General features: G+C 41.3%; 2 protein-coding genes and 1 long non-coding RNA gene across 4 annotated transcripts; 1 reads left to right on the top strand and 2 right to left on the bottom strand.

Moving 5' to 3' along the window:
- The first annotated feature begins 1,203 nt into the window (after positions 1 to 1,203).
- On the top strand, positions 1,204 to 14,906 carry LOC105921219 (polycomb complex protein BMI-1). 2 transcript variants are annotated; one of them, XM_012856922.3, is made up of 9 exons: positions 1,204 to 1,526; positions 2,162 to 2,289; positions 4,198 to 4,294; positions 4,383 to 4,438; positions 4,537 to 4,666; positions 6,979 to 7,018; positions 7,116 to 7,214; positions 12,185 to 12,265; positions 13,600 to 14,906. In XM_012856922.3, exons 2-9 carry the CDS (start codon positions 2,172 to 2,174, stop codon positions 13,978 to 13,980), a joined length of 1,002 nt encoding a protein of 333 aa, XP_012712376.1. In that variant the 5' UTR covers positions 1,204 to 1,526; positions 2,162 to 2,171; the 3' UTR covers positions 13,981 to 14,906. The 2 variants fall into 2 exon arrangements, with proteins under 2 accessions (XP_012712376.1, XP_021168831.2); XM_021313156.2 differs by lacking the exon at positions 1,204 to 1,526 and having other exon boundaries at positions 1,552 to 2,289.
- Positions 14,907 to 17,971: 3,065 nt separating this feature from the next.
- On the bottom strand, positions 17,972 to 25,196 carry LOC105921208 (CDGSH iron-sulfur domain-containing protein 3, mitochondrial). Its single transcript, XM_012856912.3, has 3 exons — positions 24,973 to 25,196; positions 19,922 to 20,038; positions 17,972 to 19,206 (listed from the first exon to the last, which is right to left on the bottom strand). Exons 1-3 carry the CDS (start codon positions 25,057 to 25,059, stop codon positions 19,024 to 19,026), a joined length of 387 nt encoding a protein of 128 aa, XP_012712366.2. The 5' UTR covers positions 25,060 to 25,196; the 3' UTR covers positions 17,972 to 19,023.
- On the bottom strand, positions 21,760 to 22,458 carry LOC118563158. The gene is made up of 2 exons (XR_004931056.1): positions 22,419 to 22,458; positions 21,760 to 22,216 (listed from the first exon to the last, which is right to left on the bottom strand). It is a non-coding gene; the product is annotated as an uncharacterized LOC118563158 (long non-coding RNA).
- Positions 25,197 to 25,919: the final 723 nt, after the last annotated feature.

The following is a 25,919-nucleotide window of genomic DNA, read 5'->3' as shown; positions in this document are numbered from 1 at the left end:
CACTAAGACTAAGAAAGTAGAGCACATCACCCCAGTTCTAAAGTCCTTACACTGGCTCCCTATATCTCAGAGAATAGACTTTAAAATACTTCTGTTAGTCTATAAATCACTGAATGGCTTAGCACCTAAATACATCACAGACTTGTTATCAGCGTATCAACCATCCAGACCACTAAGGTCTTCTGGCTCCAGCCTACTCTGCATACCTAGAACCAGAACTAAACACGGAGAAGCAGCATTCAGTTCCTATGCTCCACTTATCTGGAACAAACTTCCAGAAAACTGTAAAAGTGCTGAAATCCTGAGTTCCTTTAAATCGCGATTAAAAACACATTTGTTTAGAATTGCCTTTGAATGTTCAAGTTAAAATGTTTTACTGTTTTCAAATGTTCTTTTTTGTTTCTACACTGTCCCTACTTGCTTTTGTTCTGTTTTGTTTTCCTGTATTTTAATCATGTAAAGCACTTTGCATTGTCTCTGTACTGAATTGTGCTATATAAATAAATTTGCCTTGCCTTGCCTTGCCTTACAGATGAGTCTAAGTTTGAAATGTGTTATAGCTAACAATGAATTTGAATCTGTCTGTATGACTTAATTGATAAAATAATCTAGACATATTTTATTGTCACTCAACTGCACCTTCACAATGTACGTTTGAATGAAATTTCGTTGCAGGGCTCCGAGTAAAAGCAGAAGATAAAAGAGGAGCATTATAAATCTTAGTATTAGTTACTTGTCAGGAATGTAGCGGCAAACCAAAAGGAGAATTTATATGTACATAAAAGTTGTGTGTAAGACATGAGTAGTGCAAGCAAGCGTGTGTGTGTATATTTCAACGTACAAATTGGATGTGTCGTCTTGTAAAAATGCATTTAGATGAGATATATGTTCTGAACTGCTGCGATACGGATTCACTTAATTGAAATACATAAAACCTTTATTAGTATTTTTGTAAACACAAGACAGCCAAAACTTCCTTTTTGTTTTGTGCCACTGAAGTAGCCATTTTTTTTTAAAGCAAGGATTAAAAAAAAAAACCCGAGAAGACAAGCTTTGTATCGCAAATGAATCGTGTGTTTAAGGGCCCTCTCTGGGCTGGGGCCCTGGACTCGTGAGGCCTGCAGGGCCTCTGGAGCAGATGAACCGTTTTCCACGCAGGCAGGAACAAACAGAGGGCGTGGCGGAGCACATCCATCCCCACTCGGCGGCAGAGATTCGTGAGAGAAGGGCTGACGGGAACGAGAAAGAGAGAGAGAGAGAGAGAGCCGCGCACGGCCTGTGAGGGGAGAAGGCGTCGTGCACGGAGCGAGCAGGGCCTGCGGAGGGTCCGGACTCCCCGTTCAGGCCCGAGCGCAGAGAGCGACGAGGCGACAAAATAAAGTCACGTGACCAAAAATGGGCAGTCCTCTGACGGGGCTGAAAAAAGCCATTTTCTGGCGCCGCTGCACAATTCTGCTCAAGTGCAAGTAATTTCTCCCGGAGTCCGGCTGGGCAGCAGAGAGGGGGCAACGTCGATGTCTTTTCAGGTAGGAACGCCGCGCGACGCACCGGCGCACCCGCTGCCCCGTCGCGCGGCTCTTTGCGCCGCCGCTCGCGGAGGCGCACGCAGAGTTGCACGGTGTCACATTTTGAGGAGCCTCTTGTTCGCTCTCCCGATTCAGCCCTGTCAGTGGATTTAAGATGGCTGCTTTGTGTACCAGGGTGATTCTGCAGCCCCCCGTCGGTATCGGTGTTCTCCCCGTGGGTGTGCTGGAGGGGGGGAGGGAACTCCCCTCCACCCCCGGCCGCCAGCCTGCCTGCTCGGACTGGCGGAGGACGGCGGAGCTCCGGGGAAATGGAGTCGCTCTTTGTTGGCCGTGGGGGCAGTCGGGAGCTTGTTGCACAAGATGAGGCCACACAGAGGGCGATTGAATAGCGGGTTGCTGCGTGTAGCTGCCCTGAGGGAGAGGAGGGAGGGAGGGAGGGGGGGGGGGGGGTGTGTATTGGTCGCAGCAGCGTGCAGTTCGGAGTTGTTTTGGGTCCGTTTGTTGTGGTTCCACAAGGTGCTGTCCCAAGGACGAGCTGCAGACGATTGTCTGCCTGCGAGCAGCCGCGGCGTGGAGGTAACCAAATCAGAGACGTTTTTCCATTCAGGCTGCTTCTGCTTCCCTCCCCCTTGCAGATCTGCACAGATGGATAAGATGCAGCCGAACCGGGTCAAAATCACAGACCTGAACCCCCTGCTCACATGTCCGCTGTGCGCCGGCTACCTGATTGACGCCACGACCATCGTAGAGTGTCTGCACTCCTGTAAGTTCCCTTCAGATGAAGGCATCAGCACCCATTCCTGCATGCACTGCACACTGATTCAGGGACCCTCACACGTCCATGCCTGCTGAGATTAGATGTTGCTTTTACATAATTAGGCCTCTAAAAGTCTGCTGCGTGAACAGATGTGGACAAATTCTTGCTTTCTTTTGGGTGTAGACAAACAAATCTTTAAATCAGAGTTTTGATTGCAGTAGGAAAAAATTTATACACTAGAAAATCATTGATTTGATTTACACATGAACTCACTGAGAGGAAAATCCGGTGTCGGGAAATGATTGTTTTGGTGAAAATTTGGGGTGGGCTGCATGGTTGTTGGAGCTGTTGCCTTGCAAAGCCATTTAAATCCCACCCCGGGGTCTCGCTGCATGGACTCTGCTTGTTTTCCCCGTTCATGCATGGGTTCGCTCCGGGTACTCCGGCTTCCTCCGGCTTCCTCCCACAGTCCAAAAATGTATCTTCAGAAAATAAAATCATAAGCAGCCAAATTGATTTAACGCTGCCTGTAAATGTCCAGCTTTTTATTTCGGCTGTAGCTTGGGGGCACACACCATGGGGCCGCCATATTTGGATGCAAGGAGCCTTAAAGCTGAGGCTGATGTATGCAAATGAAAAAAATGTTAATATGATGTAAAGCAGACAGGATGTGCTCTGATTTGATACTAGTTTAATTCTGCGGCATCTTGCCAAAGATCTTCATTTCTTTGCAGATGAATTTGATGTATTGCTGCGGTAACAATAACATGTTTAAAGTAGAATAAATCAATGTTTATTTCCCAAAAATAGCTGTCTCTGGGTCTGCATTACTGAAAATCTGCAAATAAAGTTAAAATCTTTCCTGGTTGCGGCACAGAGGAATCTATACAAAGAATATTAACTATGAATATGAACTATTAAAATTAGTCTCCTTTACCAGCGAACTAACTTCTTGTTCCTTTTCAAACTTCAAAATGTCAAGGAGCAGCGCGATGCAAGATATTTATTTTTTCCACTACATCCTTTGAAAAGACATACCAGCTGTTTAACTTCACATTTTGAGAGGTGATAGCTCTGATTTACTAAAACACTGGATAGTTCAGTCATTTATGAGTTTATAGAAAACTGCTGTAGCTGGTAAGAAGTCTCTCTGGGATCGGTCATTGATTCTTAACACTGGGATCAGAGGCGATGTCACGCAGCGTTTGTGAGAGAGCAGGCGGCGTTCCTCAGCTCCGCAGAGTTTGTTACTTTTTAAATGCGACAACAACAGCTGAAAATACAGTTTCCTTTTTATTGAACCTTTTTTTTTTTATCCGCCTCCCTGTTTCCTCCGACTTTGATTTGAAGCACCTCGCTAACGCTGAAAACGGCTGACCAAGTCTACTTCGCTCGGTAGCAACCTCCGCATCGAAGAGTGTTTTAGATTAGATTAGATTCAACTTTATTGTCATTACACAGGTACAGGCACTAGGCAACGAAATGCAGTTTAGGTCTAACCAGAAGTGCAATAGCAGCAAGTGCAGGATAAACAATGGTTTCCATAAGTACAGGACATGGATTATTACTGAATAAATATAGAGATAGATACTATTATAAACAGAATTTTACTGATAGATTTGTCCTATGAATATATAAGTATTGATGTTGCTCCTGCAGTTGTTAGCACGCGGTGTGGTGTGTCCGTCTTTCCGGCCTGCAACTTTCTGATTCTGATCACTGGCTGATTGGTCGGTGAAGTCTGTAGTTTTCATGTCCTCTCAAAGGTCTCTCATGCTTTCTTCATAGGGCTTGTTGTGGAGCCAGCTAACTTTGACATGCATTCTTGTATCTCCACATAAAGATGTTAATTGAGCCTCGTCTGCAGTGACTCCTTAACACGAAGTTGGGTTTTGTCCCCCATCTTTTTTCCAGTTTGTAAAACATGCATCGTGGCCTTCCTTGAGACCAATAAGTTCTGTCCTCGCTGTGACGTCCAAGTGCACAAGACATGTCCACAGCTCAGCATTAGGTAAGCCGGAGTTGTTGTTGTTTTTAAATTTAACGGCATAAACGTATTTGGCGCCATCGCCTGATCAAACCTTTTTTCCTTTTTCCAGAGCGGACAAAACTCTGCAAGACATAGTTTATAAGCTGGTTCCAGGCCTGTTCAAAGGTAAAACGGTTCAGCCTGAAAGCTGCTGCTGGTCTCGCTCCTTTTTGTGTTTTTTTGTCCTTGTCCGTTTATCGCCGCCTTTCTTTTCTGATACCCAGACGAGATGAAAAGGAGGCGAGACTTCTACGCGGAGAACCGGGAGCTGGAACCGGGCGAAGTGGTGGAGACGTTTAACATAGCAGAGGACGAAATAATCAGTCTGTCCATACAGTTCTACGAGAGGAACAGGTGAGTGCAAGATTTCCGGGGGTTTTTTTTGAGCATTTTTCTTTCTTTCTTTTTCTTTTAGTTAAAAAAAACTGAAATGAGTGGTCTTCTGTGTGTTGGAAAGTTAATGATGAGGGAAAAATGATTAAACAGCACCAACTGCCTAGGCACAAATAGCTACACCTATTGCCAAACGTATTCGCTCACCCGTCTAAATAATCAGAACGGGAGCTCAGTGAATTGATGTATGGCTCTAAATACTCCAGTCACCTGTCAGCGGCGTTTATAACAAGGTGGAAGCGAAACAACAGCACCTCAGCCACCAAGTGATAGGCTACCGTAAACTTGACGGGCAGCGGATGCTGAGGTCTGCAGAGGTCGGCAACTTTCTGCACAGTCAGTCACTGCAGAGCTCCAGGCTTCATGTGGCTTCAGATTAGCTCAGGAACAGAGCGCAGGGAGCTTCATGGAGTGGCTCTCCATGGTTGATCAGCTGCATCCAAGCCATACGTCACCCAAGTGAAATACAAAGCATCGATGTTGTGGTGCAAAGCACGCCGCCACTGGACTCCAGAGCACTGGAGGCGCCTTCTCTGGAGTGACAGAGCGAGCTTCTCCATCTAACAATCTGATGGAAGAGTCTGGGTTTGGTGGTCCCCAGGAGAACGGTACTAATCTGACTGCATTGTGCCAAGTGTAAAGTTTGGTGGAGGGAGGATTCTGGTGTGAGGTTGTTTATCAGGAGTTCAGCTTGGCTCCTTATTCCCAGAGAAAGGAACTCTGAATGCTTCAGCAGACCAAGAGATTTTGGTCAATTTGATGCTCCCAACGTTGTGGGAACGCTTTAGAGACGTCCACTTCCTCTTCCAACATGACTGTACACAAAGCAAGGTCCATAAAGATGTGGATGAGAGGGTTTGGTCTGGATGGCCTTGACTAACCCTGCATAGATTCAGACCCCCAACCTGACAGAACACCTTTGGGATGAGTATGGCTACGTTCACACTGCAGGGAAATGAGACCAAAATCCAACCTTTTTGCCCATATGCGATTCATATCTGTCTTTTTCATGGCAGGGTGAACGGCCCAACTCCGATCTGTGCCACTAATTCGGAGACCGCAGTTTGGACGGTCATGTCGCACTTTATCCGTCCTTCATGTCGCTCTCCTGTCCCTCACTTCACACCAACACACAGCAGTATCAGCTAACGCCGCTCCATAAGAAACATTAATAGCTGTGCTGCCGTCTTCTTACCTTACTTGGTCTTGCTATGATGTGGTCTTAATATTGTCAGCTACCATTGCTCAACGACTTTCTAATAATAACAAGGAGAGATGCTGGGCGGTATTTGCATTTTTTTTTTAAACAAAAACTTTATTGAACACTTCTAAAGACCATTACCATTACAGACCCCATTTAATAGTAGTATGAATGGCCTCTTAAAAAAAAAATCCGATTTCATCAAGACCTGCAGTGTGAACGTAGCCTCAGGGCGGAGACTGAGAGCCAGGCTTTCTTTCAGTCTCCTCACAAATGCACTTTTGGTAGAAACATTTCCAGAACCTTGAGGACAGCCTTCCAAGAACAATTGAAGCTGTTTTAGCCGCAAAGCCTGTGGATTAAGAACGAGACGTCACTGAAGTTCATCCGCGAGTCAAGGCAGGCGAGGGAATACGTTCGGCAATAAAGTGCATGTCAGTCTAAGGTGATCTTCATCCAGGTAGATATTTACTAGGTGCAGGGCTCCTGAAAGGTATGAGATTTGTTTTGATGACTTTTTTCATGGCTGCAAGAGATGCATACACGGGAAAACATAACAAAGATTTATATGGAAAATGTTTGGTTTGACACCTTTTTTTCTTCTGTTCTCCAAAGGACAAAAATCTAATGACTCATAATAAATGCGCAGAGGGTTTTAAATTGACTTCTATATAGACAATGTGCTTTATTTGATCTGCCACATGAAAACTAGATGGAAAAAGGCTATTTCGCTTTAAATTCAGCTCCACGTAGTTTGGCTCCTAACTATATTGTTTTTTTTAAACAAAATAAAAGTGGCAATGGTTAAAAAATGTGCTTGTAAAGAAACTGCATTTAGTGTATATTTCATGGCTTATTGGTTTATTTGAGTCCTTGATGTCAAGAAAACAATGAAATGACCCACACCTAAGAACAATTAGGATAGATAAATGTTTATTGTTTAAATAAATGATATAAAGTATTCAGGAAAATCTTACAGCTGCATATTAGTCTGGAGTCAAGAAGTTAAAACGTGTGGGAGCCCTGTCGCGCTCTCACAATCTTAAAATTGTTATTTTATTTGTGTCTGCAGAAGCAATGAAAGGCAGCGATCGGAGATGGAAGGAGAGAAGGTACAGATGTTTTCTGCGACGTATTTAGTCATCTGAATTCAATTTTCTGCCCCTCATCCTATTAACGCCCTTCCTCTGCGCCGTTCCTCGTTCCCAGTCCAACGGGAAGCGCTTCCTGCAGTGCCCGGCCGCCATGTCCATCATGCACCTAGCAAAGTTTCTCCGGAGCAAGATGGATATACCGAACAACTACCGGGTAAGTGGGCGCGCACACGCACTAACCTGTGCTGTTTTTAGCGTTTGGGTAAAATTATTATGGGTTTCCGGGCATTTGGGTGAAAATTAAAGAGTTGTGGAAACGGGGCTGCACAACGTATCGCAACTCTATCATTTGTATCGTAGTATTGCTGCACACAGTGTGCATATCCAGAAGAACAGCTGAACGAGTTGTTTATTGCGGCATAAAACGTGTTTTTAGGTGAAGAGGTGGTATCGTCCTCAGAGCGGCAGATGTAGGGCAGAAGCAGCTTTTTCAGTAAAACCTCGTTGTTGACATGGAAACGATACACTGAATTTCTTTGGTCTGTTGACTGGTAGGCTGCTACTCATTATCAGGAGTATATATTTGCTATGAACTCAAAGCGAAAAGACGGGAATTCTTGTCAAATATCTTTTTCTAATTGTTGTGATAACTCCTAATGTTGTGGAGATCATAATTAATATGCTATTGTTACTACTATATGTTATCTATGAGGTTTAGTTGTTGTTGTTTTACTTTCAATTTTTTTAATATACTGTTGTGCAAAGTATAGAAAAAAAGGCCTACTAAATCTAGTTGTTGCTTTTCAAGTTTAATCCATTTTTGCTCTTTTGCTCTTTATAGAGCGACTCTGGGAAGAGAGGTGTCGTATTTCTGGTCCTTATTACCAATTAGGATCATGTAAGAATAGGACTTCGTTGATCTTAAGTCCGGTCCGATACATCATTAAAGTTAATAAAATCTATTATTTGGACAGTTTAAAGCATATTAACACACAATGTATGAGAAGAACACTTTTTTTTTCTCGCTGCCTGACATCAAGTGAGCTTTAACTTGGCCCGTTTAAGGTCTGTGGGTGTTGCCAACATTATTTCTCTGTGTTAAAGGCCAGAATAATAGGAGAGAATATTTTGTTTTATAGAATATTTTTTTCTAATTTAGAAGTTTGCATAGGTTTCTTTCCTGAATATCTGGTACAATTGCGTTATAAACCATCTGGCCTGGTCAGGCCTTCTGGGTTTCCCTCCACAAGCTTCCCAATAGTTTGCTAGAGTTTTGGTCCATTCTTCTGGACAGAACAGCTGTAACTGGCTCAGGTTTGTAGATTAGACTACCTTGCTGGTACACACTTTTTCAGCTCCGTCCACAGGTCTTTATTGTTACTGAGAGCAGGACTTTGTGATGGCCACTCCGAAACGTTGACTCGGTTGTCTTTATGCCAGTTTGTTACTAGTTTGGTGGAACGGTCCGGGTCACCGTCCATTTGGAGAGCCCTGTTCTGCCCAAGATTTAACTTTCTGGGGAATTTCTCGAAATGTTGCCTCAGTATTTCTGAATATTTTTTTTCTACATGATGATATTTATTTTTTGAAGTGCACCAATCCTCCAGCTGTACTTGACAGTAGGGATGCTGTGTTTTCAGCCTTGCAAGCGTTTTCCTCCCAAATGTTGTCATTGTTGCCAAAACTTCTAGAGTTAGGCTTCTGACTTTAAAGAAGGTAATAAAATAACCCGTCACCCATTATTCTGGCATTTAGCAAATAGTTTTGGTAATCCAAACTCACCCAAAAAAAAGAAAAGTTTAGCTTGATTTTAATATTGGTGAGAAAACAAAACTTCTTTTCATACAATGTATGTAAATATCTGGTCATTAGGAGCAGAGATCTCTCACGTACCTGGGATCAGATCAGAAGATCCCTAACTGAGAGCCTAACAAGTTGATGTTCACCAAACATGTAAATTACAACATGGTAAAAGGCTTGTATTTGTATAGCGCTTTAACTAGGCTGACGACCCCAAAGCGCTTTACACTACAGTCAGTCATTCCCACCCTGACGGTGGTGAGCGACGTTAGTAGCCACAGCTGCTCTGGGGCAGACTGATAGGGGCGACGCTGCCGTACGTCGGCACCGCCGGGTCCTCTGACCAGCGCCAGCAGGCAACGTATTAATTTAATATCTACGTGGACAGAGCCTGTGGCTGGATGCTGAAAGGACACGCTGGTTATGATTTGTGAGCTTCACTTTAAAAACGCTGTTACTATAGTAGGAACGATGGACGCTGCTCCATGACTGCCTCTTGCAACCGGAAACCTTTCCAAGCAGACACATTTGCACAGAGGCAAGCTGAAAGTGTTGGATTCCTCCTTCACCCAGCTGACTAGAAGAATGCAGCATTATGTGGGGGAGGGGCAAAGCCTTTTTATTTATTTATTTATTTTTTTTACTTTGTGCTTCACACAGCCTGAAAATATGAGGGAGATGCATCATGGCGTTTCTCCGGTAGTGTCAATCTTAATTCAGGAGCTTCAGTTTGCAGCTGCTGCCATTTAACTGCTTTTGTGTTGTTGTGTAGTGTTGTGCACAGCCGTGGTACTGGTACGATGATAAGCCTGTGTATGGCCTGAACTGGTGGAGAGGTCAACTAGTGAGAATCTTTGCTTTGGGCAGATGGCCGAATCCTGATTAAGCCGCAGCAAAGTGTGACTGTCCACCTTTAAGCTGTGATACACCTGTATGTGGCCTTATCTGAACTCTTAACGGACTGAAACAGTAAATAAATAATAAATGCCTCTCACCAGACTAAGGACAAGGAGTTGGTAGTTTTTAATTTGTATATTTTGATAACATACATTTCACACATTTCCTCTTGCAAATGCACCTTTTTATAAAACGTCTGCTCTTTTTCTTGTACAGGTATGTCTAAAAAAACTTTCAATATTGGGAAAATGTTCATTTTAGAAAGTGAAGTTCATTATGTACAGCGGGGCAAACAAGTATTTGATACACCGACAATTTTGCAGGGTTTCCCCACTTGCAAATCATGTAGAAGTCTTTAATTTTTTTTATCATCGGTACTCTTCAACAGTGAGTGATGGAATCTAAAACAAAAATCCAGAAAAATCAATACAAAAGTATTTGATACAACGGGAAAAACAAAACTTATTATTTGGTAAAGAAACCATTTGTTTGCAATTACAGATATCAGATGTTTCCTGTAGTTGTTGACAAGGTTTGCACACACTGCAGCAGGGATTTTGGACCACTCCTCCATACAGATCCTCTCCACATCCTTATGTTGTTCGCTTCTTAAGGAGCCACTCCTTAGTTGCTCTGTGCATTGTGTCATTGTCATGCTGGAATATTCTCAGTCATCCAGGTCATGGTTATTCCAAAAAAGTAAAAAAAAAAAAACAAAGAAACTGGACTTGTTTTTCGTAGTTGAAGACGTTTCGCTTCCTCTCCAAGAAGCTTTCTTGACCCTTTTTGAATTGAGAAAGCTTCCTGGAGAGGAAGCGAAACGTCTTCAACTACGAAAAACCAGTCCAGTTTCTTTGTTTTTTTACTTTTTTGGAATGTCATGCTGGAAGACCCAGCCACGACCCAATGCCATTAATTAAGCCAGAACATGTCCAGGCCCATCTGAAGTTTGCCAATGACCATCTGGATGATCCAGAGGAGGAAAGGGAGAAGGTCTGATGAAAATAGAGCTTTTTGGTCTGAACGCCACTTACTGTGTTTGAAGGAAGAAGAAGAAGCATGAGTACACTCGTGAAGCACAGAGGTGGAAACATCATTCTTTGGGGATGCTTTTCTGCAAAGAGGACAGGCCGAGTGCACCGTATGGGGTCATGAATCAGGAGATCTTAGCCAACGACATCCGTCCCTCTGCACGTCTACCTTGCATGCACTGCAGGATTTTAATCCATGGTGGTGTGGTGTGTTACCAATTGTCTTCTTTGAGACAGGTCCCAGCGCTCTTCAGGTCACTGACCAGGTCCTTTTGTGTAGTTCTGGGCTGGTCCCTCACCTTCCTCATGATCATTGCTACCTTGCATGGAGCCCCAGGCTGCGTTAGATTGAACGTCATCTTGAACTATTTCCATTTTCTTATAATTGTGCCAACAGTTGCTGCCTTCTCACCAAGCTGCTTACCTATTTTCCTGTAGTCCATTCCAGTCTTGTGCGTGCCTTCCATTTTATCCCTGATGTCCATATACAGCTCTCCAGTCTTGGCCACAGTGGAGAGGTTGGCGTTTGAGTGTGTTGGCCAGGTGTCCTTTTTATTTAGATAATGAGTTAAAACAGGTGCAGTTAATGGAGGTAATGAGTGGAGAACAGGAGGGCTTTTCTCTTAAAGAAGAACTAACAGGCCTGTGAGAGCCGGAGTTCTGACTGGTTGGCAGGTGATCAGATACTTATGTCATGCAATAAAATGCAAATTGATAGATTTTTGTTTTAGATGCTGTCATTCACAGTTGAAGAGTACCTATGATTAAAAAATGAAAGACGTCTACATGCTTTGCAAGTGGGAAAACCTGCAAAATCAGCAGTTTCAGTACATGGAAAGTGAAATATTTTAAGCATTTATTCATTATAATGGTTGTAGCTTACTGATAACGAAAAAAACAAAAAATTCCTGAGCCTCTGGGTCAATAGGCGACACAATCGTAGGGAAGACTGCTGACTGTGTCACTGACACAAAAAAGCCACAAAGGGTCATTGCTAAAGAAGCTGGTTTTTAATAACTGTAGTAGTTGTAGAAGATTTAGTGGAAGGAAAACATCTGTTAGAACTATTGCTCAATGGTACAAAGTCCTTTTCTCGGATTAAAGTTAAGTTTGCATTTTATGTGGAAATTAAGGTCCCAGAGTCTGGAGAAAGAGCTGAAAGGAGCCCTTTAGCCAGTGTCTGATGGAAATCTAACCTCAGCATCTTGTGTTTTTTATTCATTGAGAGGATGACCGCTCCGTAGTACCACTTAACTGATCTTCACTAGGACATTTATGTTGTTTATACTGGATCTCTAACAGGAAACTGCTCTGGTGCATTAGGCTCCTGACTGTTGCAGTGATGTCGGGACAATAATTTAGGAAATGTGACGAGATGATCCGGTTCATGAGGCTCGTGACGATAGACATCATAATTGTGCCACTGTTAATTATTTTCTCTTACTGTGTGTCACAGGTGGAGGTGTTGTATGGGGACGAGCCGTTAAAAGACTATTACACACTAATGGATATCGCCTACTTCTACGAGTGGAGAAGAGTAAGTGACCGGATGTCGTACCCTTTAGAAATTTGAACATTTGTTGCTAAGTTTGGTTTCACTCTAAAACGGCTCCGAACGATGTATGGTAGATTAAAACGTAGTCGACACAAACAAGTTTCAGGGCTCGTTGCTGTTCCTTGTGAGAGCATTAACTTCTCAGTGGCTCGCATAACTTTTTGCATTTTCTCACGTTACAGCCATGCTCTTCAATGAACTCAAAGTATGACATAATCGTAGGAAAAAAAAAACAATTATGCATGGTTGCACATTTTTAATCAACTATCTGAAAGGTCACTAGACTTGAGAGACAAGTAACTTAATTAATCAGGAAATTCTACCTGCCCTTCATTTATTAAATCCAACAATAGGGCTGGGCCTTTCTCGTATTGTTTTATTGTTATCGTGACTAAATTTATCATAAGAATTTGGATTTATCTGGACAACGATGCATTTTTTTTTTTCAATTTTCTCCACTGTTGGTTCGTTTAGAAACCATGTTTTTTTTCTTTTCTTCTTTTGACACATTTCTGCGCTGAAAATTCCACTGAAATAGATTTAAGTTTGGGATGATAATAATGTGACAAAATGAGAGAAAGCTCCTCAGCTATGAACACTTTTTGCTAGAGACTGAGGCTACGTTCACACTGCAGGTCTTAATGCTCAATTCCGATTTTTCTTTTGTGAAATCGGATTTTTTTACATGGTCGTTCACATTTCCAAATATATGTGACTTGTATGTGATCTCCTGTGTGAACTGAATGCGTTAAACTTAAGTGTCCCGCATATGGACTCGAGGACGCGATGACGTCACACGTAGCAAGCGTCCTCAGTGTTTGCGGAAGTAAACATGGATTATAATGCTGGCGCGCATTTTGCAGTCATTAATTTATTTTCTAACCGGAGCTTTCTCTCCATTGACTGCTCTCGTCACTGTTGTCCGCTATGGGTGTCGTCTTTTTTCCCGCTTCTGCATAGCAGGACGCAGAATAGTGACGTTTGTTGAGTATCGGTGACGTACAGGTTGGATAAATGTGACCCGGCTGTACAGACACAGGTCGCATTAGAAAAGATCAGATACGTATCGGATTCAGGACCACATATCCAAGCGGCCTGGGTCACATTTTAAAAAATCCGATCTGTGTTGTTCAGACTGTCATAAAAAGATCAGATCCAGGTCGCATATGGGCAAAAAAAATTGGAATTGGGTCACTTCAGGCTGCAGTGTGAACGTAGCCTTAGACTAGTCTGAGAGCCCCATCAGGCTCGGCTTTATTGTCATAAGATGCTAGAAAACGTGACGGTTCCCTCATCTTGTATGTAATCCCACACAGACCGGACCCATCCCCTTGCAGTACCTGGTCAAACCCACCCGGAAACGCAGGAGACCCTCGCAGTCCGTCGCCCAGGCCCACTCCGACGGAGTCAACACCAGCCCGACGTCGGAGAGCGACTCTCAGAGCGACAAGCTCCACAGCCCCGCCGCAGCCCAGCCGACCAGAGCCGCCTCCCAGACAAGCCCCGCCTCCCACAACGTGTCCCCCGCCGTCCAGAGCCCCAACGGCACCGCCGCGCCCAACAACACTCAGCGACACGCCCTCGCCTCCAAGCAGGCCTCCGGGAGCCGGAAGGTGACAGTCAACGGCACGAGCTCCGGGGCCGGCAAAGAGGAGGCGCGGGGAGGCGAGAAAAGCGGCGCGCCTCCCACGACCTAACACCCACGGAGCAGCGGGGCGGGGGGGGGGGAGGACAGTGATCCTTTAACTGCTCCCTTTTTTCCTTTTCTTCACGGAGCCGACAGAGGCTCGAGCTTTCGTCCTTCCGGACAGGCGGGGGGGCGATCCGCCGCCCCCTTTGGCCTGGAAAGACTGAGACGTGCAGCCAAATAGACTCTCGTATGTATGTGCGTGTTTGTGTGGTAGACTAGAGCCGTGCACACATACAAAAACTGTACAGTATGTATCAAACGTGAGCATGTGTGCATACATAATGTATAAACTTATCTTTTATACAAGATATCGTACCCGTTTTTTTTTTGTTTTTGTTTTTTTTTTTTGTATCGTATATGCAGTGAGTCCGTTTCATTTCCACAGACGTGTCCGCAGAATCACCGAAAGCTTTTTCTGGTGCGAGTCACTGCTTTCAGTTGGATGTTTTTAATGAAAGAAGGAAGGAAAGAAAAAAAAAAAGGCAAAGACAAGCTAATTCTCTACTTTTTTTTTTTTTTAAGGAGTTTTTCTGAAAGTGTCCGATACAAGCAGCACCTGATCAGGTAGCGTGTACATTTATGGAAAACCGTCGATGCACTTTGTGAAGGTCCCGTCATGGAAACCGCCGCTCCTCCTCTCGGCAGGAGGATTTTTACAGCTGTATTATCACACTCAAGTCCAAGCACTACCACGCCGGCGCGCCACGCGTCCGTCTGCAACACTGTCTCTGTTGCAAAGAACTGAAGGGAATAAGAAGGGATTTTTGGAAATTTTGCAATGTATGTTGTTCCGTACATTTCGACATTCCCTTTTTGTTGCTTTTCAACAGAATCGTTCTGGGTTTTTTGTTTTGTTTTGTTTTTTTGTTTTCTAAATCAGCCATATGTGCATGTTTTAGGTCAATAAAATGTTTACTTACTAGGTTTTTCTGACCTGAGCCTCTTGTTTTTATAATTTCATCCTGTTTCAGGATCCTTTTTGCCAGTGTCATATTTTTTTCACATAACACCTGGGATTAACTTTTAATTGGAAACATGTTTTTCCAAACAGGTTAGCTGAACAAGTTTAATGTGATTTTTCTGTTATCCACATTAACATTATTCTGATTGACACTAATACTTGTACAGATGTTTCCTAGGAAGTTGCACCTTAACAACCACATTTTAAATACCTGATATCAGAAAAGAGAGTCATTTAACAGTTATACATTCTTTCTTCCCAGCGACTAGCCATTATCCTCCAGAAATATGGCACAGCTATGGCGTTAACTCATTCCTGTTGACACCATGTTGTGTTCATTTTCCACCTATTCAGCTGTTTTCAGATGAGGGTGTGTAGTTTAGAGGAAAGCCTCTTCTATTATTCCATATGGATCATGTAATGCACAGAGAAAAAAAAAACACAGCATAATGCTGCCACCACCATGACTGATCGTTGGTTCTGTGCTCTAACACTTTGCAGCTGTTTTTTTATTTATTTATTTTTATTTTATCATAAAACCAGAAAGTATCTGGATTGTCCTGTGTGAGCAGTTCTATATTTCAGTCTACCTCTTTTTTTTTTTTTGGCCCAGCTCCTCCTTTCTTGGTTGGTAGCTTAATCGTCCATGGTTATGTAAAGCCGGCTTCACCGTGGAGAGACGCTCATGCTCCAGCAGTTCTCAGCAGGTTGTCTTTTAAACACTTTTTATTTTGCTCTGGTTTAAGATTTTGGAAGTACTCTCTTTTTTTTTTTTTCCCTTGTTATGCTTATCCACGAGTACCACTCCCAGTAAAACAGCCCCACAGCACGATGCTGCTGGCAGTTTATACATTGTTTTTCGCTTGCAGAATCTCACCTTGACTCCTCCAAACATGCTCGTCATTCTGACCAAAAAGCTCTTCCTTTGTCTGGCCCGACGGCCAAAGCTTTCTCTAGGAGGCAGGAGGTTTCAGTGTTAGTACAAATACTAAATACTCATGTTTCATGAGTGTAAAAAGTTTGCGTCACCTTTCAGTTTTTGGCAACGATTTAACGCGTCTGAATCAATAGATTTTTAGGGGCTGTATAATTGTTTGAAACGGCAATTCTGGAATCTGCAGCTTTTTTTTACATGGCTCCAAAACACTTGTGCAGGTTGTGTAAAAATACAAATCCTCTTCCTAAATCTTCACTGAGTTCCTTGGCACGGACGGGTTCACGGATCTAACGAGCCAAACAAACACCCTTTTTTTTTTAATGGCGGCAAAGAGAACCTAGCAGCAGAAGTTGAACATGATCACTGATGAAAACCTCAAGTCTAATCAAGACGTTCTTGGGTTCTCGTTTAAAATATTTAGGTGGAAGGTTGGAGTCTGTGTAATACCAACCGTGTGTGGATAAGAGAACACATTAAGTTCATATCTGTGCAGCCATTTTTTTATTTTTTTTTTTTTAGAAATTAAGTTGTGTGCTTTGTTGCCATGTCGAGCTGTAAAGGGAAATTGTATAAATGCAGTTTAAATTGAAGGCATTCAGTTTAAGCCGCAAATTCATGAAGGACCCCCAGACTTGCTGCGTTGGGGTCATGGAAGAAGCTCATTTTGTATTAAATCTGGTTGCACCAAATAATTATAGTAATAATATAAAGGGGCATGACGCATTAAAATCCACACATTGGAAATTATACACAATGACACGGGAAAACCTAAAACGCAGCTGTGGAGTATCATGCTGTGCCTTGATTAGGACAGCTATATATACCCTGCAATTCTGTGATGACGTTATCTGCTATAAATCCACATTTTTCTTGTGTTTTCTTCCAACTCTCTCCTTTACCTTTGGCATCTTGTCATCTGTCTCAGATATGAGCTCCTACGGCAACCAGACTCCCTCCAACACGCTGAAAACATCATTAAAATGCAAAGTGGGAATTCACGACTCCTGGGAAAACAATATCCAAAACATAGTGCATGTCAAGCTGTCCTTTGGGATATTAGTGTGGAGCACATTATTACTTTAAAAATATAGTCCTAGTCTTGATCAACGAGATTTGTCTTTTCCACTTCTTTGCTAAGAAAAGGAAAACCCATAAAAGTACATTAAAAAATAAATAAATGATGTGTGCAGGTCTTTCTGGGATAGACGGAGGAATATATTAAAAACATACATATCTTCTTTCAAACATTTATTTTTCAAATGTTTTGCTTTTTTATGTCTTTTAAAAATAAACCTTGTCTTTTTGTCCTTTCATGCTCCAAAATGTCTCCAGATTATATTAATTTAAATGCAAAAGAAGTGAAGCCCAAATCCATTCAATCACATTACATGGTGACAGTGATTTAGTGGGTGGAACGGCTATCTTGCAATGTGGAAGGATCGTGGGTTTAATTCCAGCTTCCTCCTGTCACATGTTGATGACGTGCCCTTGGGCAAGGTAAGCCGCCTACCTATCTGCATATTGGTGTATTTTTGAGCGCTCTGTGTGACTAGAGGAGCGTTGCATAAGCTCAGCCCATTCATCGCTTAGGCATTCACTCGTCTGCCTTCACAAGCAGATGGCCCTGAGTGCAGTGGCGGTTCTAGGCCAAATTTACCAGGGGGGCCAAGGTGGGGCCAGTGTTTTTTCAGAGGGGCATAAAAAAAACAATAAAATGGCAATATTTAACTGTGTAATAATATTAAGTGAGCCACTTGTGGCTCTGGAACTGCAGGTTTCAGACCCCTGATCTAGCAGTTGAAAACTTTTCCCCGAGATCAATACAGCTAAAGCTAAACGTGAAACATCTTAAGTTTTAAATTCTTTTTAGAGTAAAACTGTATAGGTGAAAAATATTTTTCAAAGTGACCAATCAGTTATGGTTTCTTTGCCATTGCAAATAATTGAGAAGTGTATTTAATATCATGTCTTTAGTACAGGGGCCATAACAGAGGCCAGGACTATTTCTACAGGGGCATGGGCCCCTGTTGGCCCCTGTCTAGAACCGCCCCTGCCTGAGTGACCTCTCGTTCTCCATCCAGATGTTTCCTTTCCAGCTACAACAGCTTCCAACTCTTCTGCGAAGGCGTTCCACGACGTGTGCGTGTGGAAATGATTGGACTATCCTTCCAGTGTGCGTTTGTGAGGCCGGACGCTGATGATGGACGCCTGGCTCCTGAAGGGGTTCTGTTGGTGTTTTGGTCAGGAATCAAGGTCTTTGATACCAAACTGTCATTATTACTTCATGTACAGATATGTTGGCACAGGAAGGAGCCTCCGTCAGACTGCTGACAGAAAGGCATGATTCATCACCCCAAAGATCATGTCTCCATCGCTCTACAGTCCAGGCGTAACTTAAAATAAGCTTTGCGCGACGTAAGGCTTGGATGCAGCAGCTCAGCCAGGCGAAACCATCCAATGAAGCGCTCTATGTCCCGTTCATGAGCTGATCTGACGGCTACACAGCGTTTGGAGGTCTGTAGGCGTTGATTCTTTGGAAATTCTGTTACCTCTGTGCACTGAGAGCCTCAGCGTCCACATTATGGGACAGCTCTGTGTCTGAGTCGCCATTCACCTCCACTTTGTTTATAAACCGCTAACGCATGAGAATATCTAGTAGGGAGAGCATTTCACGACAAGAATGTCCCTCTGAATCGTTGCTTTGTTCTGATTTCGTAACAAACTCAGGCATACAATCACCTCTTTGAGATGTTTTTCTTTTACTTGTCACTAGTCCAGTTACAATAATCCAGACCAGAAATGCAGGAAGTCCCTAATTACAGCGTCTAGAGAACCTAAGGTACACAGACGGAAGAATCATGATGATTTTATTTTGGCTTTGAATTGGTTTTTTTTGACGTCATACTCCATTTTGCGGTAAAAATCACACACTAGTCTTAGAAGTTAAGAGGGGGAAACCTTTGTGTCCTTAGCGCTGTTTAGAGTCTCACATTTCAGCAGAAGTAGATTTGCTCTTAGTTCCCCGGCGACATGTCCCACCGATGAATGTTTTGGGCAAAACGGATCCCGTCCCGAGAGTAAAAAAGAAATCAGGGATTGGCCCAGAGGGCTGTTTTCTCTGCCACAGACCGATGAGGCCTCCTCCGCCGTCTTCAGTCTGCGTGTTCGTGCAGCGGCGCGGACACGATGAAGTCCTGCTTGTGTGTGCCGTCGCAGTAAGGAGGGCTGCTGGTGTGCTTGCATCCGCACAGCCACACCGTGGAGTCTTTCTCTGGTACGAAGCGGAGCGGAGTCATTCCCTGCGCTCTGGTTTTGTGGGCTCCATCGCAGAACGGCTTAAAAACAGAGAGTTTATTTATTTATTTATTTCAGACACACAAGTATACTATAGCTAATATATGTCCTTGTAACATACATAAATAAAAAAAAACAGTGTATTGGCAGAAGCAATAAGCTTATAATGCCCACCCTCCAAAACCAATTTACATTGGACAAGAAAAGAAAAAAAGAGATGGCTACCTTTTATAGTACATACCAAAATATGATTTTAGGAAAAGGATTTTTTTTTCTACATTAATAACATTTTGAAAAAAATGTAATACAGTCAATATATTACTGCTATTAATTACATTCACATGATTCATAATGTTTAATCACATTATTCCTAAATATGTTTCTAAACCTTATCAATGTTGTACAGTCTTTTAGCTCCTGATCTAGTTTAGTCCATACATCAACCCCAACAAAAGAAATACAATATTGTTTTACATTTGTTCTTGCTTTTGGTTTGCTAAACATTTTGTACCCTCTAAGATAATAAGCACTGTCCCTGATCAAAAACAGCGCCTGAATGTGTACGGGCAACAAATTATTCTCTACTTTGTACATGAATTGAGCAGTTTTAAAGTCAACCAAATCTTTAAATTTTAATGTTTTTGAATTAACAAAAGGTTGGTTTGAATAGTTTGTAGAGACACATATAAAATGGGTTCGTTTTTGGGAGCTTTGTCGTTAAAACATAAATTAAAATGAAAAAGAAGATTTTGTCACCTGTTTCCTGCTGTGTCCACAGCTGCACCATGCGTATCGCTTTCCTCCGACTAGCTCCACTTTTATGGGCTTCTTAGAGGGAATGACGGGTTCTGGAGGAGCTGTGGACAGCCTGACCTGAGAATCCCAAGAAATAAGGAAACAGTCAGATGCTGGACGCGTTAAAGCTCCTTTAATTAGGCTGAACAATTCCTCCTGAACTATTCTCTTCTGAAAAGGATGCCTTACAGGACGGCTGGGCTTTAAATATAACTGACAGAAGATTAACCTGCAGGATGATACACAGACGGACCCTCAGCCCAGTAAGACATGAAGAAGACTGTTCAGGGACATCAGCTTTCAAATCTTACCACAAGTTCTCAGATTGACATCTGCTTCAGAGCTCATTCTGAAAGATAACATTTTCTTTTCCCTCATTATTTTATATTAATTAACAACCTCTGTGTTTGCAACAGACCGCTTCAGATGAACACTCATGTTGCTAAAGAAAAAAAAACAACAACAGACAGAACCAGGATGTGCATTGTATTCAAAAATGAAGCCTAATTAAACATTTTTCCAACTTACTTTTCCACACCACTAAAATGAACCACTGATTTATATGTCCCACCATTATTTGTGTCTTGTTTTTATCATTTTTAAAACAACGCTAAAATTCAATTCAGTTTATTTACGTAGCCCCAATTCACAACACACTCAAGGCACTCCACATACAGAAAAGTCACTTCAGTTGAATGATAGACAGCTTTCAGGTGAAGTATATACTTTCCATCTGATCCAAACGATGCAGTCAGGATCAGTTTATCATAGAAATTGGTTAAAAGATATTTTCAGGAAACCGAGCAGATTGCGTCGAGTCATTGACCTGCAGCATTCACTCCTCCTGGAGCATGTGGAGACAGCGGAGAGTCGCCTGCGTTGTCGTTGCAGCAATCCCTCATAGCGAGCAAGCATAAGGCGACAGTGGAGAGGAAAACTCCCCTTTAACAGGAAGAAAACCCTCCAGCAGAACCAGGCTCAGTGTGAACGGCCACCTACCACCACCGACTGGGGTTAGAGAAGACAGAGCAGAGACACACATTGATGCAGGAGTACTTTCCATGGGTGAAAATAGTAAAAACGATAAGCTCGGAGCCAGTTTTCAGTTCTAGAGGATGAAAGTGAACACATCCGGTAAGTGACAGTAAAGGTTCAGCCAATAGCTACGTTTGGGAGAGAGAGCTTAGACTCTGAGAGCCAAGCCATCATCTATAGAAGGAGAACAGGAAGCTGTTGGCAGCAGTTTAAGTCTTTCCATATGCATCTGAGACCAATAGTTGTGACACTTGGAGATTCTCTCCCATGAGCTCTGGGTCTCTGCAGCTCCTCCAGAATTACCAGGAGGCCTTTTGAACTATTCTTTATTAATCTGTCACAAACATATTTAACGTTTGCCTAATTATTACACAAATGTGAATTTTTATAATGAAGTAAATCCCTTATTTCTGCAGTGCACAGCGGGCTCCAGGCACACATACAATTAAATAATCACTAAAAAAGCCACAGAAATGTTTGATGCCTTTCACTTGTATGAGACCTTGTAGCAAGCATGTATTTGCTGATGGTTGACTGTATTATAAAAAAATATCTTTTTTTCCTCCAGATTAGAAACTAGTTATTTCAACTCCTAATTGTGTAAGAACCAGACAACACACACATACATATATATACATATACATATACATATATATACATATACATATATATATATATATATATATATATATATATATATATATATATATATATATATATATATATTGTGAGGGTTTTACATAGACCAGCCAAAGAGACATTGATGAATTTTCAAAAATATATTCTTAATTTATTACAAAAATTCAAAATATATTCAAAAATGATAAATTGGGGCCCAAAAACTGAGGTCAACATAACAAACTACAACTCAGGTAGTAACACAAAGAACTCAAGCACAAAACTGACCTCACAAACGAGACATGAGGGGGAACTTAAATAGTGGCTGATCAGACCACTGCTAATTCACACACAGGGGGTAGTTAAACACACATGAACTTAAACAAATACTGGTCAGCACATAACTAAATCTTTAAATTGGATAAATATTACTATTAAACTAAGTTACAAAAAGAAGATACATTAAATAAATGGTAAAATTAAATAAACTAAAGGCAAAATTTCCCCTTCCTCTGGCAAACAAATGGAACGACCCGCTGATGAAGTTTGACAGCCATCAGCTGGAGCTCATCTGTATGATTTCAGCTTCCGGGCCAGAGGAAACTGGTAACTCAAAAGAAGAAAATTAATTTGTTGCATTTAACAAAATACAAGAGAACTGACAAACAAAGTTAACTAAATGTGTGCACTGCAAATAGTTAACTAAAGTGTCAGACTAATGAAAACAAATTTAAAGAGATGAACCTAAACTATTCACTAATCAATATGTAAAGTAATATTAAAAAGAATAACAGAAACCCTTTACCATTCCTGTCTCTGTGTGACAGTTGGAACAGCTGTCACATATATATATATATATATATATATATATATATATATATATATATATATATATATATATATATATATATATATATATATGACAGTTGGAACAGCTGTCACATATATATATATATATATATATATATATATATATATATAATTATTATTTAATTTTATTTTTTGTCTCAAATCTTTTTGGCCCATTTAACCTTAGTCAGGAAAAAAAAGTTGTTCTTCCTCTTTGGCCATAGCGTAAACAGCGCACTCTGCTGGTAACATGTAGAAAGGCGTCTTCAGTGGTCTTTTGATTTAAGATTAAAAAGCTGTTTTCTTTTACTCGTTACTTTTAAACTGCTATTTTCTTTTTATTAAATGGTACTGAGGGCCACCTGCCTATAGCCTGAGACCATAGCTCATTTGGTTTGAAAGTGTTGAAGGCAAGCAAGGCAAATTTGTTTGTATAGCACATTTCAGTACAAAGACAATGCAAAGGGCCTTACATGATTAAAATATAGGAAAATAAAACAGAATAAAAGCAAGAAGGAATAAAATGTAGAAACAAAATAGAACATGGGAGAACAGAAACTAAAAGCAAACATTAAAAACAGCTGGACTACAAAGTTGAACTAGTGATGTTTTAGTAAAACAGTTTAACGGTCGAAGGCAGTCCTAAACAAATGTGTTTTTAATCTTGATTTAAAGGAACTCAGGCTTTCAGCACTTTTACAGTTTTCTGGAAGTTTTTTCCAGATAAGTGGAGCATAGGAACTAAATGCTGCTTCTTCATGTTCAGTTATGGTTCTAGGTAAGTTGAAGTAATTCATATAGGTATAAATCAGTATAAATCTGAGGAGAAAATACTGTATGGGATGTACAGTGGGAAATGGGTTTATTCCATTCATTCATCCATCCATCCATCCATCCATCCATCCATCCATCCATCCATCCATCCATCCATCCATCTCCCCAGCAGCACCTTCAAGCTTGCTCTAGAAGACCCAAATGTGTTCCCAGATCAGAATCAATTTGAAGTCTTTCCAGTCTGCGCAAATTTCCAATCATTCAAGTCATGGCAGCTATGTTAGGATTAAATTGAAGGCCACCAGACTTTCGCTCAGTTCTTGTGAGTACATATTGGCACCTATCCAGGAGTCTATGTGAATTCTGGAGGCTTTCTGTGGGCGTGTTTACTCTACTAAGAAGGTCTGCAGTGGGTGGGAACTATGAGGACTTCCCAGGAGTTCTGCTCTGACGTTCTTGCAAATATAACGTCAGAGAAGATAAAATGTCCGGGCTAGAAAGACCTTTGTTCTTGACCCCATAGCACAGGATTAAACGTCTCTGTTGTTGCAGAGAATGTACCAACTTTAACTGTCCCAGATTGTCCACTTTTGTTAGAAATTAATTTTTACCTTACTCCAAAATTACAAGAACAATTATAAAACTAACGAATGACGATTTACAAGGAGGGCATTTAGCTTTAATATCAGTTAAAACAGTCACTGCCTTAGAAGGATACATATTGTGTACCATCTTGAAATGCACCTCTTCCGTTTAGATGCAAAACTGATCATCTTATTTGACAATTAATCCTTATAATAGTATGAGTTCCAGAAAATGGCTTCTTCCAGATACAACTTTTGGTTTAAAATATGTGCAGAGGCTTATTATCAAATAATGTACAATATACAATTGAAACAGAGCCCTTTCAACCAAGGCACTGTTATAATAGTGTAACTAAGTTTTCTCTACCTGCCTTGAAACAACAGGGTCTGAGACTCATCTCTTTCAGCCATCTCAGACATATATCCATATAAAAATAAACTTGCCTTGCCTATACATATATCCATATGCGGGGCATATTTATGAGTCATTACCTCACAATCAGTGTTTTTGTTGATTTCATTTCTGATCAAATCTAGTTTTTAAATAACATCAGCCTCTTTTTTTAAAGTCGTCTTCTTGTTATCAACAATGTCCAGAGGCCACATAACTCATCACCAGAAGTGAAGTGGCATTTACTTACATAACCGTTTGAAAAGCTCTTACTTTAAATAGTAGTTTTACAGCACCATACATTATGTTTTTTTTTCTACATGTGTATTATTATCATGAAGTAATGCTGCTTTTACACAGGTACAGGCTTTGTCAGCTCTTCCCACCTTCGGTTACGTCACCGAGTGCAAAATAAGCACATGTTGCAGGCACACAAACCCGCAGAGTTTGTGGGGAGCTGAGATTTCTTGGATGAGTTCGTGTTAATATTGTTCTCTATATGCTGAGCCTGCTGTACCACTATAAGAGTAAGTAAACATGCAGTATACATCAGGTTTGGGTTGGAAGTAGTTTGCACGGTTCAAACATGCATTCATGATTTCAAATGTTATTTTTTTGTTGTTGTAAAAATAAATAAAAACTGTAATGGCGTTTAATCGGGAATCTAAAGCGTGGGGAAGGAAACCTGTTTTTCGTTTATATTCAGTATATTTGGGGTCGGCAGAGTACACACACAAAAAAAGCGAAGCAGAATTGTTTACCTTGGGAGCTACCGTAGCTCCTGCAGGCGGTGGCCTGAAGGGTAAACTCCTCCATCTGGGCTGAAACTTGCTGAGGAGGGGGATCATTATCAGAAGCAGCTCAGGGATCAGCTGACACAGCAATCACCGCCAGACAGCAAGGACAAAATCAAAACAGCGGCGATTAAACGTCCGGCCGACAGCTCGAAGCTGATTGGAGGAGAAGAGTTCCGAAAAAACCACGTTGCCAGCTGAACCAATCAGAAGGTGGATGTCTACTTCTCGCGAGGAATCAGTGTTAGGAAATGAATAATTTCTTTATTGAAAAATGTACAACCAAAAATAATATATTTTAATATAATAAACTATTTTGAAATCTCTCTCTCTCTCTCTCTCTCTCTCTCTCTCTCTATATATATATATTTTTTTTTTCTTTTTTTTTGTATTTTTAATGTACATTTTCTACCAATACTAAGGTGTGTAAGGATACTTACTTGAAACAAAGAGCAAAGATTAGTTTCACTATTGATTTAACTGGGACATTAGGTGAAAATTATTTCTTAAATTCAAGACCTAGATTGTGCCCTTCACCTTTATCTACTTTATTCTAATATTCTTTATATTTTCTATAAAAATAATTAGCAGCTGCTTTGCAAGTTGCTTTGAATCTCACAAACTAATGAAAAGAAGCATTCAGATGAGTAATTTGTTACAAATTTTTCAAACATTTTGATACTAAACTATTGATGCTATAGGAAGAATATATATTTATGGAGTTAATTGTTTAATTTAGGTTAGCCATAATAACTGGATTTTTTTTCATGTAGGCATCTGTATTTTTGTGGACAAAACAGATGCATTTGGCATAGATAACAGGCAAAGTAAAACATGTCTCTAGCGTTGATGTTAAAATACAATCGAGGCAAAACAACAGAAATGACAAAACAGAAAAATATATTTATATTATA

Source organism: Fundulus heteroclitus, chromosome 5, assembly GCF_011125445.2.
Source record: "Fundulus heteroclitus isolate FHET01 chromosome 5, MU-UCD_Fhet_4.1, whole genome shotgun sequence".
In the NCBI taxonomy this organism is placed as follows: Eukaryota; Metazoa; Chordata; class Actinopteri; order Cyprinodontiformes; family Fundulidae; genus Fundulus; species Fundulus heteroclitus.
Note: the sequence above shows the minus strand (reverse complement) of the source record. Positions and strands in the feature narration are given on the sequence as shown.

Coding starts and splice junctions, on each gene's coding strand:
- LOC105921219 (XM_021313156.2), top strand. CDS start 1,887: ATGAGGCCACACAGAGGGCGATTGAATAGCGGGTTGCTGCGTGTAGCT. Junction 2,290..4,197: donor CGTAGAGTGTCTGCACTCCT/GTAAGTTCCCTT, acceptor TCTTTTTTCCAG/TTTGTAAAACATGCATCGTG. Junction 4,439..4,536: donor GGTTCCAGGCCTGTTCAAAG/GTAAAACGGTTC, acceptor TCTGATACCCAG/ACGAGATGAAAAGGAGGCGA.
- LOC105921208 (XM_012856912.3), bottom strand. CDS start 25,059: ATGATCCCCCTCCTCAGCAAGTTTCAGCCCAGATGGAGGAGTTTACCC. Junction 20,039..24,972: donor GAGCTACGGTAGCTCCCAAG/GTAAACAATTCT, acceptor TGGGATTCTCAG/GTCAGGCTGTCCACAGCTCC. Junction 19,207..19,921: donor GTGGACACAGCAGGAAACAG/GTGACAAAATCT, acceptor TCTGTTTTTAAG/CCGTTCTGCGATGGAGCCCA.